This window comes from Genypterus blacodes, unplaced genomic scaffold, assembly GCF_046128005.1.
Source record: "Genypterus blacodes isolate CSIRO-AG114 ecotype Tasmania unplaced genomic scaffold, CSIRO-AGI_Gbla_v1 ptg000138l_1, whole genome shotgun sequence".
NCBI classification, from domain to species: domain Eukaryota; kingdom Metazoa; phylum Chordata; class Actinopteri; order Ophidiiformes; family Ophidiidae; genus Genypterus; species Genypterus blacodes.
In genome coordinates, this window is record NW_027466940.1 from 409,599 (window position 1) to 424,574 (window position 14,976).

At 45.9% G+C, this 14,976-nt stretch overlaps 1 protein-coding gene across 2 annotated transcripts in view; it reads left to right on the forward strand.

The window, feature by feature from the left end:
• cux2b (cut-like homeobox 2b) overlaps positions 1-14,976 on the forward strand; it is an 84,688-nt gene that overhangs the window by 57,657 nt on the left and 12,055 nt on the right. For both annotated transcript variants that reach the window (XM_076164710.1, XM_076164711.1), the window contains exons 4-9: positions 431-509; positions 9,663-9,803; positions 10,025-10,178; positions 10,532-10,608; positions 10,990-11,056; positions 14,412-14,460. In XM_076164710.1, coding sequence (XP_076020825.1) covers positions 431-509; positions 9,663-9,803; positions 10,025-10,178; positions 10,532-10,608; positions 10,990-11,056; positions 14,412-14,460 — 567 coding nt within the window. The remainder of the gene's footprint in view (positions 1-430; positions 510-9,662; positions 9,804-10,024; positions 10,179-10,531; positions 10,609-10,989; positions 11,057-14,411; positions 14,461-14,976) is intronic.

A 14,976-nucleotide genomic window follows, 5' to 3' on the forward strand; every position in this document is an offset into this window, starting at 1 on the left:
GCAAGTAGGAACGGGGCCTTTGATTTGGTTCCTCCCCACCTAGACCAATGTTGGGAAAAAATAAACCGTAACCTTTAAAGAATCTATGTGAATGAATGCCAAACCAAGAACAAACATGTCCTTCACAGTCAAAACGTGGCAGCAATAATGTGAGACCTGCTGTAAATGCTAAATGAGTGATTTATTCAACAATTGAAAACTAGAAATTGAAAGTCAGTGCAGTAATGTCCCTTGAACGATTGGATGAAGACACAGCCGTCTACGTGTCAAACCTACTGGTTGATCTGTTGTGTGTTTCAGGATTTTGGTCATTGGAGCAAAAAAGCCTTGAACCATGTGAAGCCTGTGAACTGTGCTGTGCATCAGGAGTGTGACGTTATTCTACCTGTTATACCTGTTATTGACCTAAACACTGTCTTGTTCCTTGCAGGTGGTTGCTCTGAACAAGCGCAGTAAGGAGGCCGAGTCGGCGTTCCTCGGAATCTACAAACAGCTTATTGAGGCCCCAGGTGAGTCTCCCACTAAGACCAGAAGAGAGTCACAAACAACAACAGCAGCATCATAAATAGACCACACATCACTTCTAGAATAACCCCCCCCCCCAGTCAATGATCACTCCCTACAGATCAATTTCATTTCATACTGATACCTGTATGGCTCTACCGGCCTCTGACGTGACATACAGTATCATATATTTGCGAACCACTGCACAGCGTAGATGCGCTGCACGGATATAAGATACGTAAAACTCTAGACCCTGTGGCTCTTATCTATTTTTCAAAGTCTATGCTCACAGAGTGGCTTCCCAGACTCTGCGTGAGGCCACTTCAAAACCCAGCGCTGGTCCTCGAGTGTAGCCCGGCGGAGGAGAGAACACGTCCTCGAGGAGCTCTGTGTTGATTGTGGAGGGCCAATTAAAATCCCAGCTGAAGTCTGACTTAGTGTGGAACGCAGAGCCTGATGAGGCCAGTAGGGGGAAAAGAGGGGTGAGACAGGGATAGAGAGAGAGAGAGAGAGGGAGAATGAGAGAGAGAGAGAGCGAGAGAGAGATGTGGAGTCAAGAGGGGGAAAGACATACGGTATGTTTATTTAGTTGTTATTTGGCGTGGGGCACATGTTCTGTATTGCTCTTTGTTGCAGGAGACGGCAGAAAAAACACAACCCAATCTCCGTCTAGATCAGAGAAACACTTGTGGCAGGAGAAGAGAATGCTGTTTACTGATTCAATGAATACAAGATAAAAGTCTGCGTCAGAGAAACAGCGACGGCAGCAACTGACTTTTAAAGGTCTCCATTTTTCCTTGAAGTCCCCTGCTTGCGAGACATACACACACACACACACACATACACGCACACACCGACTGGAGTTATTTCCTTGATAAGAAATGCCGCTCTTTGAAGATGTATTCAGTTTGATTTTCTGACCTAAACCTTTTAATATCAAGGCCTTAATTCAAGCCTAGAAGCATGTTGTGGGCTGTAGTTTGTCTGGACGTCTTTTCAAGTAGAGAACAGACAACTAAGAGTTATTATGTTCAGACACAAAGAGATTGCTGAGACCTAATATCAACTTTGAAGTCTCATTTCTAGATTTGTATCTCTTGTAGCTCCATTCACAGCTTGTGTACGTAACAAGGTCACCTGTTAAAGCGATGTGTAAATGCTCCAAAGAACTCATTGTGATCGCGCTGCTATCTGATCCGCCTCACCACTCGTGTTTGTGGTCAGACTCGCGTTGTGATTGGATCTTCGTCTCTTGTATCCAAGTGCAAATGCAATGTGTACAGCACAAGCACCGGATACAATCTGCCAGACATTACAGCACCTGTAACCCAAGAGTGCTGTCAGTAGATCGGAGATGTGCCGTAACATTTTCAATTGTCGTCAAACAAGTTCATGTCCGAGTCTGACTCGTCTTGTAAATCAGAATCTGACTTGAACCAGAGAAAATTCTGTCGGAATAAACTTGAAACCGACCAGTAGGCCGAAAAACAAAACTCTACATCCTGACAGCATCATCGTAATCAGGTTAACAAAATCAATCCCTGCCCGTTATCAGTAAGTCAAACCTGAATATGATATTTTGAACCTGACCCGAGCCTGAACCCGACCAAATGATGTGAACAGTCTGTGGATGATGAGAGTGGAGGAGGCACCGACTCCAACAGCACAGCGTTCCACCTGCTGAGATCAAAGCCCAGAGCAGAGAGCATCCAGACTCAAACTCTCACCATTACACCCACATACATGTCTGTGTACATTACCTCTGATAAACTGACCCATTGATTTGAAGGCTGCCTGTACCGTCTGTTGTCTCTGCGACCACCTAGTGGCCAGTTAGTGTTACCACAGAACTATTAAATCTAAATGGTTGTCTATGTGCTCTGCATTGCCACAAAATTTTCTAAAAATCCTTTAATAGTTTTTGGCTCAATCTTACACAGACATCCACACACACCGAGGCAGAAACAGAACCTCTCTGGCAGAAGTAAGAAGTGTCATTATCCAGATAAGGCAGCAGATAACTGGGCTTTGTGTACCAGTAAGCTGCACACTCACTCACTCACTCTTTCTGTCGAGTGGTTTTGTTCACTTTGACTGGACTGCACGGCGTCGGGTTACAGCAGGCCCCTTACCTCCGTCTGACCCGATCTGTACAAAGGGAGTCTGTTTCACTTTATCCTGGGATCAAAGTGGAGCTGCATGTTTTTTTTTTCCGCTGCCCAGTTAAGTTGACTGAAGGAGTTGGCTTTGGTCAACCGACGACAACCAGCCGACGACCACGTGACTCCTGGAACTCTGCAGGTCCTCAGCTGTCAGTTATCGCTATGCCTCGCCAAACAATAAGAGCAGATTATTTCCGTGTCAGGCCATCTGTGAGGACGGCCTACAGTATCCTCCGCCTGTTTGTCACCGTGCGTCTTGCTGCTGGTGTCCAAGGTCACAGCTCCCCCCCCCCCTCGTCTCAGCCCACCCCTTGCTTGAATGGATGGCTCCAGGTACACCAGAGGACAGTCATTTGGCTGCGGACCCACTTCATTTCACTCTGGCCCTCAAACACAACTGTGAGCTGAGCTGTCCCTCCATTCCCCCAGCAAATGCTACAGCTCATGTATTTTTAATCTTTTGACAGATGCAATTATTCTTTACACGCCGTGCTCGTTAATCTTAATGCAGTTATTACTATTCATTGCAGGACATTTTCCCTCCTATTATTTCATTTGAGAATGTCTATCCCTCACAGTGTTTGTGTGAGTGTGTGTGTTTGTGTCAGTTTGTGTTCATTTGTGTGCCGACACTGAGGCCGCTGGTCCAATCAGAACAGGCCGAGAGCAGAGTTAATGAATGCACGGGGAGAACAAGGAAAGGAGGGGGAGGGGCGCAGGCAGCAGTTCAATATGTGACCTGTTGTACCTCGCTATCATTAACATCTGGTCACATATCAGTTATCCACTTTGCTGCGCCCACTATTGAATACAAATAACATATCCATTACATTTGTGAGATTCCAGCATGATAATGTTACTGTCATGAAAGCTAATGCGGCGAAAGCAGCGATAATGCGCCTGTTCAATGGCAACTAGAGCAGCAACAGTGAAGTCAGAACAGAAGAAACTTCTTGATAGATGTTTTTTTCCTCTTCTTCTCTTTCATGAAGTGTCAATCCGCTGGAGTGTTTCATTAGCGTTGTATGTTTTGATTTGCCGGTGACATCTCCCCATGCTGTGCACTGTAACTCCTACCCAGTCTGCGGCTTGAAAGAGGCCTGTTAACAGTGTTTCCCTAACAATGTTTATATCACCTCCGCATGTTTTTGATCAGTGCAGATAAACACGTCCGGATCGCTGAGCGTCGAACAGCAGTGGCAGCTTCTGCCCGAGTTCATGGGTTTACCCGCGATGCACCCACTTCCTCTCTCCGTCTTATTCTGTCTTTCTCGGGGTCTCATTCTGCTCCCCATCTGCCTCTTGACTTGCTTGTGTGTGTGTGTGTGTGTGTGTGTGTGTGTGTGTGTGTGTGTGTGTGTGTGTGCGTGCGTGCGTGCGTGCGTGCGTGCGTGCGTGCGTGCGTGCGTGCGTGCGTGCGTGCGTGCGTGCGTGCGTGCGTGCGTGCGTGTGTGAGAAAGAGGTGCGTTTGAACATCAGCGTTTGTTGCCACCTCTGCGAGAGGAGCAAGGCCCTGTCGCCAGGGGCGTAGCCCTGAGACTCCCGCTCCAGGTGTTTGCTCTTCTTCGCCTCCTCTCAGCACACACACTCATCCCTCAGGATCCACCTCGCTGCTGCTCTCCTTTAGAACACAGCTGCTTTTATCTGAGCAGGGAGCTCACTGAGAGTTTGTGAAGATTCTGATCTGAATACACTCCTCAAAGAGTGTGTGTGTGCTGGGCCTTAGGCATCTCCAAGCTGTGTGTGTGTGTGTGTGTGTGTGGTGGGAGGGGGGGTTCGTGCGTTAGTGGAAATGTTATGACAACAGTGCTTGCTAGTGGTGACCACCGGTAATGCGGCGCTGGAGACGAGTTCAAGCATGCATTATGCCTCATGTCGTCTTCTATTATGAGATGGTAGACGGCCACATTATAAGTGCCGTACATCAGACGGTTCCCTCGGCTACAGGATTATCAGAACAGAACACACTGACCTTAGTAATTCAGAGTCATTCAAATGCATGACGAGTTGTCCTTCTTCAATCCTCCATATACATAAGCGAGCGCCGGCATGAGAGGCCTGCGAGGCAGAGAGAGCTGCTTTTATTGTAATTGTGCAGCTGAGTACCTACAGTCAGGATGAGAGCAGAGGAGGGGAGCGTCTGCTGGAGTCTATCAGAAATAAGGGCGTATAAAAGCTGATGTAAAATGAAAGCTCTCTGGGCGGGACGAGATTATGCACAAGTGATTAATAAGAGCAGTAATAAACAAAGGCCCAGGAGATGTTTGAGGTGCTTAATAATGCATTATGTTCATAAAAGAGCTGGGCCTCTCCAACTGATCCCCGCGGAGTAGGAGACCCCAGAGGGACCAGGAGTGAGTGCGCTCTTACGAGACAGCAAGTGTGTGTAGGAATTTACGCCCGTGTGTGTGTGTGAGAGAGAGAAAGAGGGAGGGAGGGAGCAGATAGATGTAAAAGCAGGATTTAAAGTGTGTGTTTGGGTTTGCTATCATTGACACTCGTGTTTTCACCGTCTCATCTTGTGTCACTTCATAAAGGCGTTCTGGCTGAGGATGCGGTCGTCTCTCACAGCCTCACGACGTCTTTGTATTGATGTCACTCTTCCTCCGTCCTTCAGTCTGTCAAACAAACAGTGCGGGGAAGAAATGAAAAAAGTGAAGTTAAGAAGTTTCGCTTTGAGCTTTTGTTTTGCTCGTACACAAGATGCAGCGTCCCGCAATAATTCTTTCCTTCCACATCTTTCTACTTTCTCGCTCCTTTTTACCACATCAAGGCAAAGCGAGACGCCGGGTTCACCATCTGAATATCAAAACGCTCACCGGTTTAAGACGCATCTCAAACGGCGGAGTCATCCTGTTGTTTTCTACGCACTAATATTTGACAGGCAGACAAAGGAAGGTGGCGTGTATCAGACGCACCTCATAATACTTTACACTGACTGTGAAGGTGGAAGTAAAGCTTCTGTGTTCTGTCAACCCAGTTTGGGTCCTTGACAACAATATTACAGCACTCTTACTGTTTGTTGCAGCAGCAGCGGAGCGTGTTTATGGACCTTGAAGTCCACTCAGAGGGAAGGGGAAAAAAACACACACGTCTGTTTTGAATGAAGAGAAAAAACCTTGAAGCACAGCCTTGTAAATTAATTTGTTCGTGTTGTATGATGGGAACACAGCTGGCCTCATTAACATGCGCACAACAAATAATTATAGCGTTTTTTTTCCCTCCCCGCTCTCCAGCCAGCCAGTGCTTGGCTAATGGGCTTGCTGGGTTAATTATGTCAGAGCGTAATTACACAGGGCCCAGGGAGACATAATGGTGCACCCTGCTGCGCCCACACCGCCTAATGATGGTGTATCGCTGACAGGGCCAAGACGGACCGCCCCGACACACCTGCTTGTCTTGGCGCGCGCACCACCCCGGTCTACCCCCACCCACCTCACACGCCGCATCCTGAACCTGTCCACCTTCCTCCGCACATCTCCCCTCCACCCCACCCCCCTCGGTGCCTTGCAGTCCAGTGAGCCGTCCTGATTCTGGCAGGTTCGCCCAGGACTGAAGGCTCGCCCACATAACCCCCCGCCCCCACCCGGTGTGAGATGAGCAATAGTGCTGAAACAGAAGCCCAGCGACCACCGGGGAGCTGCTGCAGCGCAGGACGCCGCTCCCCCCCACCCCCCACCCCCATCACCCAAACTGATGAAACTCTAAATCTATTGAAATGGAGATAGCAAAGTATTTAGACTTCTTGTATTTAAAGCCAAAGCTGATTACACGTTAGAGGATAATGAAGTCGACTTTGGACTCCATTCTGCCCCTCAGACGATTGGCAGCAAAGTCCGCATTTTTGGGTTGTTGCGATTTTTCTTTCAGATCCTCCTGCAGTGTGACGCATGTTAAGACTGTGTATGATGTTGTCCTGTCTGCTCAGAGGCCCATGGGGGGCGCAGTGATATCACGTCGTACAAACTCCCAGCACAAACTTGAACGACCTCTCTGTCTCGCTACCTCTGTCTTTATTAGTTGAGCAGATATTAATGCAAAGGGATAACTGGCTAATGGGGGAGCTGTTTTGGATGGAGCTCAGTGCCTCCTGAAGATGAATAGAACGTGGAAACTGATTGCGCTTTACTGAATCAGCAGGATCTCCACTAGATGATGGTTGTAGTTGCATGTTTGTAGACCTGCTAGGCGCGCGGCCATGCCTGGAGACAGATCGACATAAACATCAGTGGGAGAGAGATCTTTCTTATTCGGCTGCGTGACTTTGGGATGTCCTCCCCACAAGTATAAGACTTGCAACTCCTCACAGCCTGGGCTCTTTAAAGAAACTCTTTGAAACACACATCTCATCTATTGCTAGTCTAGCGTGGGACACACAGCTGACGTATTAGTAAGGAAGAAAATCATGCAAGTGTTAGACAGTGTCCCTTCTGACAACAGAAAATTGTGTATAAACATCCGGATTCACTCCCACCTCAAACTCTGGTCGATTGTTCCTTGGCTGGCGACCCTCCTCTGCACAACATTTCATAAAAATCCCATCAATAACTTCATCCTGCCAACACACAAACAAACAAACAAACAAACAAACAAACTGAAGCAAAAACATCACCTCCATGTTCCAGGTGACTTTTAAACATTTACGCCTCAGTCTGACCTGACAAGATGTATGGGGGGAAATCACAAAGATAAGAGTGGACGCAGACGGGGACAGTTTGATCTGCGAGAGACCAACAGCCAATTAGAGGCCAAGCTGGCCTAAAACGGAGGCGTTGGGTGTAGAATGGAATCAGTTAGTGTGTGTGTTGGACCGAAACACTGTGAATGTTGCCATTTGAAGAGTGTGAACCTGCTAACCCAGTCTGTAAATGAACAAAGTTGATTTTAATGGCAGACAGCTTTTCATAGTGATGTGTATTGTTGAAGCTTTGAGTGCCAATCTGCTTTTCTCAGTCATTTTGTCTGAGATGGAGCCGGACCTGCGTTTCACTGGAGAAAATGATGTATTAAATGTCCTGTGATTTATTAGCCCAAATGAGCCGATGTTGCCCGATCCGTTATCTCGACCTCTGAACAGACATCCAATCATCCATAATTAAGATAATGGATGGATTTTTAAAAAATGAGCCGTTTATTTGCGAAGCGAGAGCTGCGACTCACACAATCAACATAATGTCACAGCGGCTACATCATATGATTCTGATCATCAGGGAAGCGTTTACCGTGGAATTCTGTTCAGCCTTCTCTGTTCCAGGTTTGAGTTAGTGAATTTACCATGAGAGCTGCTGTGAAGAGACGCTCAGCTCCATCAATTAGCAGCTCTGTTTTCCGTAGTTCTCAGCAGTCTTCCTGTACTCTCCCCTCACTAAGTGTAGATCCAGAGCCCTCAGAGAGAATCCCTGCTGCTCCGCTCTGACGTGGGTTAATTTTGTATACAGACTGAAGGTCTATCCCTTCATTTTAATTTTGACTTCACTTTACTCCCCTGCCGCTGATTGATAATCCTGACTTGTCCATGTGCGAGAGATCCCTTGCTATAATCTCTGTCCTTTGATCATTAAAAGTTGAAAGGATATATGGGAAAGAGGCTGATAAAGTGATTTCTGTGACAGTGGGTCGATGGAATAGCTGTGCTTTAAGTCATCCTGTTTGTCTTAGAAGAGCTGTGCTCTTAATAGCAATGTCCCTAGTGACTGATGCAATATCTCCAGAGTTGGTGCAACAATGAATGCAGACAATGTTTGACTGTAAACGGTGCTGGGAAAAATAGCTCAATCAATTAAATGGCCCAAAATGTTTTTCTGATGAAAATGCAGATATGGCGAGCTGCAATGTGTGGTCAATATTTCAACAAATTGCACGTCGGAGAAGTTTTGTTATGTGCTCTTCTTTCTTTTGGCCTGCTGGCTGAGTTTGTGTTTGTGTTCGCTGTGGCATCTGGCAAAGTTTATTCGTCTGTGGCTTCAACTTGTTATGAAAAGTCACTTCAGTCAGTCAGTCAGTGCCCATACTGAAGAGGAGATCCAATTGGGCTCCACACAGAAGTCTTAAGATGAGTGGATGAAAGCTGCGGGAGAAAAGTTTGTGCAGCAAAGCAGCGATTTTCCTCCTCTTTTAGAGTTTTGAAGGGCTGCGGTGTGTGTGTCTGCATGTGTGTGTGTGTGTGCGTGTGTCTGTGTGTGAGTGCAAATGTGTGCGTGTGGCTCTACACATCTCGCCTCCCCCCTTGTCAAGGAGCTCCCCTGAGCTTCCCTCTCTGTGCTTTGGCACTAGAAGTCACCTCCTTTGGTGTTCGGCAGGCAGGTACACAACAGGAGCAGCTCTCTCTCTCTGAGCTGTTGAACTTTTCGGGAGGGGAAGAAAGGGAAGGGGAAGATTAAAAACAGCCCTGTGATGTGGAGTGCCGAGCTCCCTCCTGAGAATTCCTGGCATAATAATTTAAATGATCAAATGATACAGAGGAGACTTGTTAGCTGAGAAACAGCCTCCTAGTTGGCCCCATGGGCCCGCTGCTGCCGCGCATGCATTGCAAAACAGCTCCTCTGTTGTGCTAAAGAATCTTGCTTTTTTTAACCCCCTTTTCAGGAGCAGACTTTTTCTACACTTTGCCAAGGTGTGTACTTGGGACCTAAGTCTCTGTCATATATTCATGGCATTCTTTTTGTGTTCATTGTCATTTATCAGCACGTGAGAGGACTCATTAGACTTGATTTCTGTACGTTTGAAGGGTTGGAACTGTACTTGTGTCATTAGGTCCAAGCCTGTGAAATTTTCAAAGGCGTTTGAGTGTGGAAAGTCTTAGAGTCACATCTTTGGAAACAAGTCTCAGTGGAATATTCTGCCTCTGTTGAAACTGCTATGCAGAAAACCCTGTAATGTGCTTTACAGACAGCGCAGCGGTAAAACAGCCATTTTGCTTTTTTGAAAAGTGTAGCGTGAATATCATGTGAATCTTAGTAGTTCTTTCTTCAGAGGTTTGTTTGTGTGACTCCACAGATCCAGCTCCTGTGCTCGAAGCCTCACACACCCTGGAGGAGCGGCTGCAGCAGCTTCACAGTTCGGCCCCAGACACCGAGGTCCTGGTCCGAGAGCTCAGCGGGCACTGGAAGAAACACCTGGAGTGCCTTGATAAGACAGGTCAGGCCGCAATCACACAGGCCAGGGAGCAATCACGCTTCAATCAGTGTCTTTAATGCAGGATTTCAAATGAAAATGTGAAAATGGGGTTTTAGAATAGAATACTGGTGATTGGTGGTGTGAAAAAATAAGTAGAATTACAAAAAATTATGAAATTAAGTAATATCTGTAAATTCAACCAAAACACAATCCTAATGATTCAAACTTTCCTATCCTCACAGAGTCCACAGAGGAAGGAGCTGCAGTATCAGGGGCACCAGTGACCGTTGAGGCCTTGGCATCCAGGTCTCCTGCCTTCCTGATGACTCCCAACAGCACGCCGACTCCCGGAGCCCATGGCTCCCTGCAGCAGAACCACCAGGACCGAGCTGAGGGGTGAGACCCTGTGCTACTGCCCAAGCTTTACTAGATAGAGATGTTAGGATATGAGTCAGGAGTCAGACTTGTACTTTCAAAATGCCAAGGATGACCCCATAAGAGATCCAGAACCATTTCCAGTCTAGTTCCATATAATGTTTCTGTACATTTTAAGTCTGTGGCTGCTGTGTGAATTCTTCTATTATTGACTCCTGAAATTGTAGTTGTGTTGTGTTTTAGTTGTCACCAGACTAAATGTGTTAGACATTGGTGGGATTACTTGCATCATATTTTCTGCCTATCTATATACAGTAAATGTATACATGTTGGCTTTAATGTGGCGATGTCACTGATGTGGTTTGTTGTTTTAGGGAGGAGGAGAGCGCTGATGTAAATGTGTCTGACAGACTATCAGAGGCCCAGGAGAAGATCAAGGTTCTCCATTCGTGTAAGTGGTTTTAACTTTGGCACATACCGTACCTGTTAATTAGCCTGTCAATGTTTTCAAGACACAGCATGTGATTGCAGTATGGTGCCCCCTATTGAAACTCAAGCACAGCTGCTGCTTTGTTTCCGAAACTATAAATGCATAGCTTAGATGATTTTCCTCAGTGAGAGAGTTCAGTATCAGAGTGTTAAGTGGCATTTAAACTGTAAAATGTTTCCTACATTACCCACATAAGCAATGTTTGAAGTCAACCTAACTTGTTGTTTAAATGGGGAAAATGTATTAATGTACCCAAAACATTTCAGTAATGTAGCTTTAAGGTCAAAGTTCATATATTTTTTAAGTTAATCTGTTACTTCCTCCCCGTCTGCCTCTGTAAAGCTCTGAACACTGCACAGGCAGAGCTGCTGGACCTGCGGTGTAAATACAACCAGGAGATGACAAACAAGTAAGGCCACCTCTGATTTTACACTCTGGAGTTTACTTAAAACACATATTTCTCACATTTCTTATACCCCCCAACCCCCTCCATGCACACCCACACACACACACACACACACACACACACACACACACACATACACACACACACACACATCTCTGTGGCCTCCTTCACTAGCACTCATCGTAGCGTTTCAAGTGCTAAAGCCACTTCCCTCATTTCCCTGCATAAACTCAGGTTCAGTGTTGAGCTGAGGAATGCCATTGTAAAGACGTAATGAGAGTGACTCAGCCACTAATGCAGGTCGATGAGAGAGGTCTGTGTTTGCCTCCACTGGCAGCTGGGCCTTGACAGCCCTCAAGAAGAATTGCTCCATTTAAAGATTGCTTCAGAAAACACTCTACCTTGTCCTGGTCTTTGAGCGCAATGTATCCACCGCATGGCTGAAATGAATCTGAGCTTGTATGAAGGATGTCGATAGACATTCAAAGTAAACACTCCTTTGTTTGGGTTGTGCTCCAGAGCACAGTCAGCCGCTGCTAATGGATTTTCTCCCAGGCTTAATCCATGGCGCAATTGAACTGATGTTTCTAGACCCACAGCCATCCATTTTGTTGGATTGGACACATTTTTAGTTTGGCCTTACCTATCGTGTGCAGCTATGAAAGACCGTCTATGTTATGTGGCTTGTTGTATAGTTTGTGTGTGTGTGTTGTGGGCACTTTCCTGGTGGCTGACAGTAGTTAAATTGCTGACCCCAGAGATCCAGCAGCAGTTATCCCCCCCTGACCCTGAGCCTCCGAACACCCAGCCTGCCTCTATTACTCCCACTGACTGTTTCCTCAATGTTGATAAGAAAGACTATTTGTCTGCTTCGGCTTGAGGAGCTGAGCAGGTAATCAATACAAAACATTTTCTGTACTGCACAAGTTCATTAAACGTGAGCCTGACACCTGTTAGTGTTTGCTGTCAGCAGGACGCCATCTATCCTGGCCTTATTGATAGGACCCGGGCACGGCTGAGACCCTCCGAAACCAGGGCTGCACCTCACGACACCGCCGCTAATTAATGCCAAAAATAGGAGCGAGTTTGGTTTCAGACAGCAGCAGCATCTGTCACAAACTCTGCCTCACCTCAGAAATATTGTTTTTTTGCTTTCTTTGCACTTGTGATACAAGAATAATTTTTGTCACCTTCTTTTTTCAGACGTGAACAGGTTGACACGGGCAGATTTGTTCTACAGGAACACAATCTTTTCTCTGCCATTTCTGAATGATTTAGTGTCGCAAAAGTCCAAAGTCCAGAGTCTCTGCACAGTTTGTTTAATTGGCAGTTGTGATGTTGTGGATCCTGATGGGAGGCTCGTCCTCAGTCTTTTCCCTGTGATGGCTTTTTTGTGAGCTGCCACGAGTATTTTAAATGACACGATTGTTCTATTGGATAACCATCATTTCAGCTAATTATACAGCCTATAATGACACAATGGAAGCAGTTACAGTAGGTAGAACATATAAAAGACGGTGAAAATTAAACTGAACTGAGTTTGTTTAATGTGGATTCAATGAAGTCCAGTGTGTTCTTTGAGCCAATTTGTCAGATAGGATTTCTTCCTGCTAAAACTTAAGAAACCTACATTACGTGCATATTTAAATCAATCACACCAGCCTCGTTAATTCATCTCTATCTACCTTTTGAAAATCCGGTCCCATGTGTGCAGAAGGGAACTGTTGAACTTCAAACAAACCTCATGAATAATCCTGCAGAGCAGCTATTTAAATTAGACTCCTCTGATTGTTAGAGATATGGAGAAGAGTTGGAGTTCAGACTCAAAGGAGTTCTGTGTGGAGAAATCGGCCACTCACACAACTCTGATTGTGGTCCTGAAGGGCCACCTGAGGGCCGTGATATGACTGATGACTGAGATTATGGATTGACTGGGTGAGAACAGCACGCAAGGACTACTGTAATGAGTAAAAATCTCCTTTATTAGTGGCACAACTGTGAATATGGCTGAAATGTCATGTTCCGGAAGTAGAATTCATGGTCACCGCAGAGAGGATTATTAACCATAATGCATCAGCCATACAAAGTAGACTCACCACTAGACTTTGGGACGGTGGAAAATACTTTTGTTGGAGTGACAAATTAACGCAATTTCAACTTTGTGTGTGTGTCAGTCTGTGAGAGTGACGCCGAATGTGTGTGAGATCGCATGAAAACCTTCCATTTAAGTAGACTGACTAATCAACTGAGGGGATTTATTCATCAGATCTGTTCATCGCCAACACACATGAGTCAGACACAGTTTACAATCAGACTCAGATCTTCAGTGTTATGGTGTGTGTGTGTGTGTGTGTGTGTGTTATGACTAGCCAACCTAAGATGCAAATGAGGACATAGTTACATAGTAACTCCTCTTTCAAGGCACAGCGGAGTGAGGAAATACGTTTGTGTGTCACTATTTGGCCTGATCAACACATTAAATCTGGTGCTGTGTTTTATGGGTCCCTGTTGTGTTTTATCTCCTAATACCTGCTGAGGTGCTGTACTATCCAAAACAGTTTCAAAGCAACTTGCACCGTTTGGAGACATTGCTGTTACCATGGAGACCTTAGCTCCTCCAAAGTTATGGGGTTGTTCGTCTTCGTTGGCTAGCAGCCGGCTCTGCCAATGTTTCTCTGTCAGGCATAATGTGCTATTTTAGGGATAAGCTGCTGCGCGCTGTAGTCGACCTGCTCTGTAACAAAACAACAGAATAATACACTACACCTGCAACTTTCATCTTTAAATTTGGAGCATTCTGCATTGTGTGCACTTGCATCCCCACTGGCAGTGTACAATTTGCAGCAGAGCTTTATTAGATGAGTTCTTCATTGCCTCTGAATAGTAAATGCAGAGTTTTGTGCTTTTGCCTTCAGTTTTTTAAATTTAATTGATTAAGCCCGCAATCAATCGTTATAAGGTTGTAATTCATATCACAGCTGGCTGAATGCTGTGTCGTTTCTGAGCATTCTTGTCCACCAGTGCCTTCACATTTAAGCAAAGTGTGACTGTGTGACTAAGTGCAACTATGCTGCATTAGTATGAATAAAAGATGAAAAACTCAAAATCAGAGACAATTTTTTAAGCAAATGTGTATCAGAAAATCACCTTATCTACTTTAGAAAAACCTCATCAAGCTCATATAAGAGGATATATATTTCAACAAGATAATAACAGCAGTATGGCTCGATATTGTGTAAATGTTAACTAAGTGTGTGTCACCTCAGTGACCTCTCTCTCTCTTTTTCTCTCTCTCTCTCTCTCTCTCTCTCTCTCTCTCTCTCTCTCTCTCTCTCTCTCTCGGGTGTCTCTGTCCCAGGGCCGAGGAGGTGGATGCCATCATGGCGAACCTGGAGAAGGCAAACCAGGTGAGTTCAGTCTTCCTCAGCACTTCTCTGATTGAGATGCTCCTTCGTTAAGGTAATCACTCCTGTAATCAAGCCTTGGCTTTAATTAGAAACCCTCCGTCCTTTGCCCCCCTCCCTCCACTTCCTTTCCCCTGAGTGTGTGATTAGTGAGTGTGAACCTGAGCCCCTGTCGGTGGGCGCACCGTGGCAGCGCGGCTCTGCTCGGCAGAGAACAAGAAGACTGCCGAGCGCGATTGATGCTGGGGCGCGAACGCCGGGGTTCTTCGTTATCTCATTGCCTTGATTGCTTCCTATCTTGGCGATACCGCCTCTCCTCTGCCTTCCCTCCTCTGCTTTTCTCGCTCACACTCTTTTTCTCACTTTTTTTACACTCTGCCAGCAGCTTCTAGATAAATGTTCTCAAAATGAATCATTAATTAGCAGGCCGGGTGTGACAGAGCAGGTAAACAGTTTTGGGGGAAAAGTGGGCTGACTAAACAGCCCTCTCAGCAGAATAAAGTGGTGGCTGCACTCGTC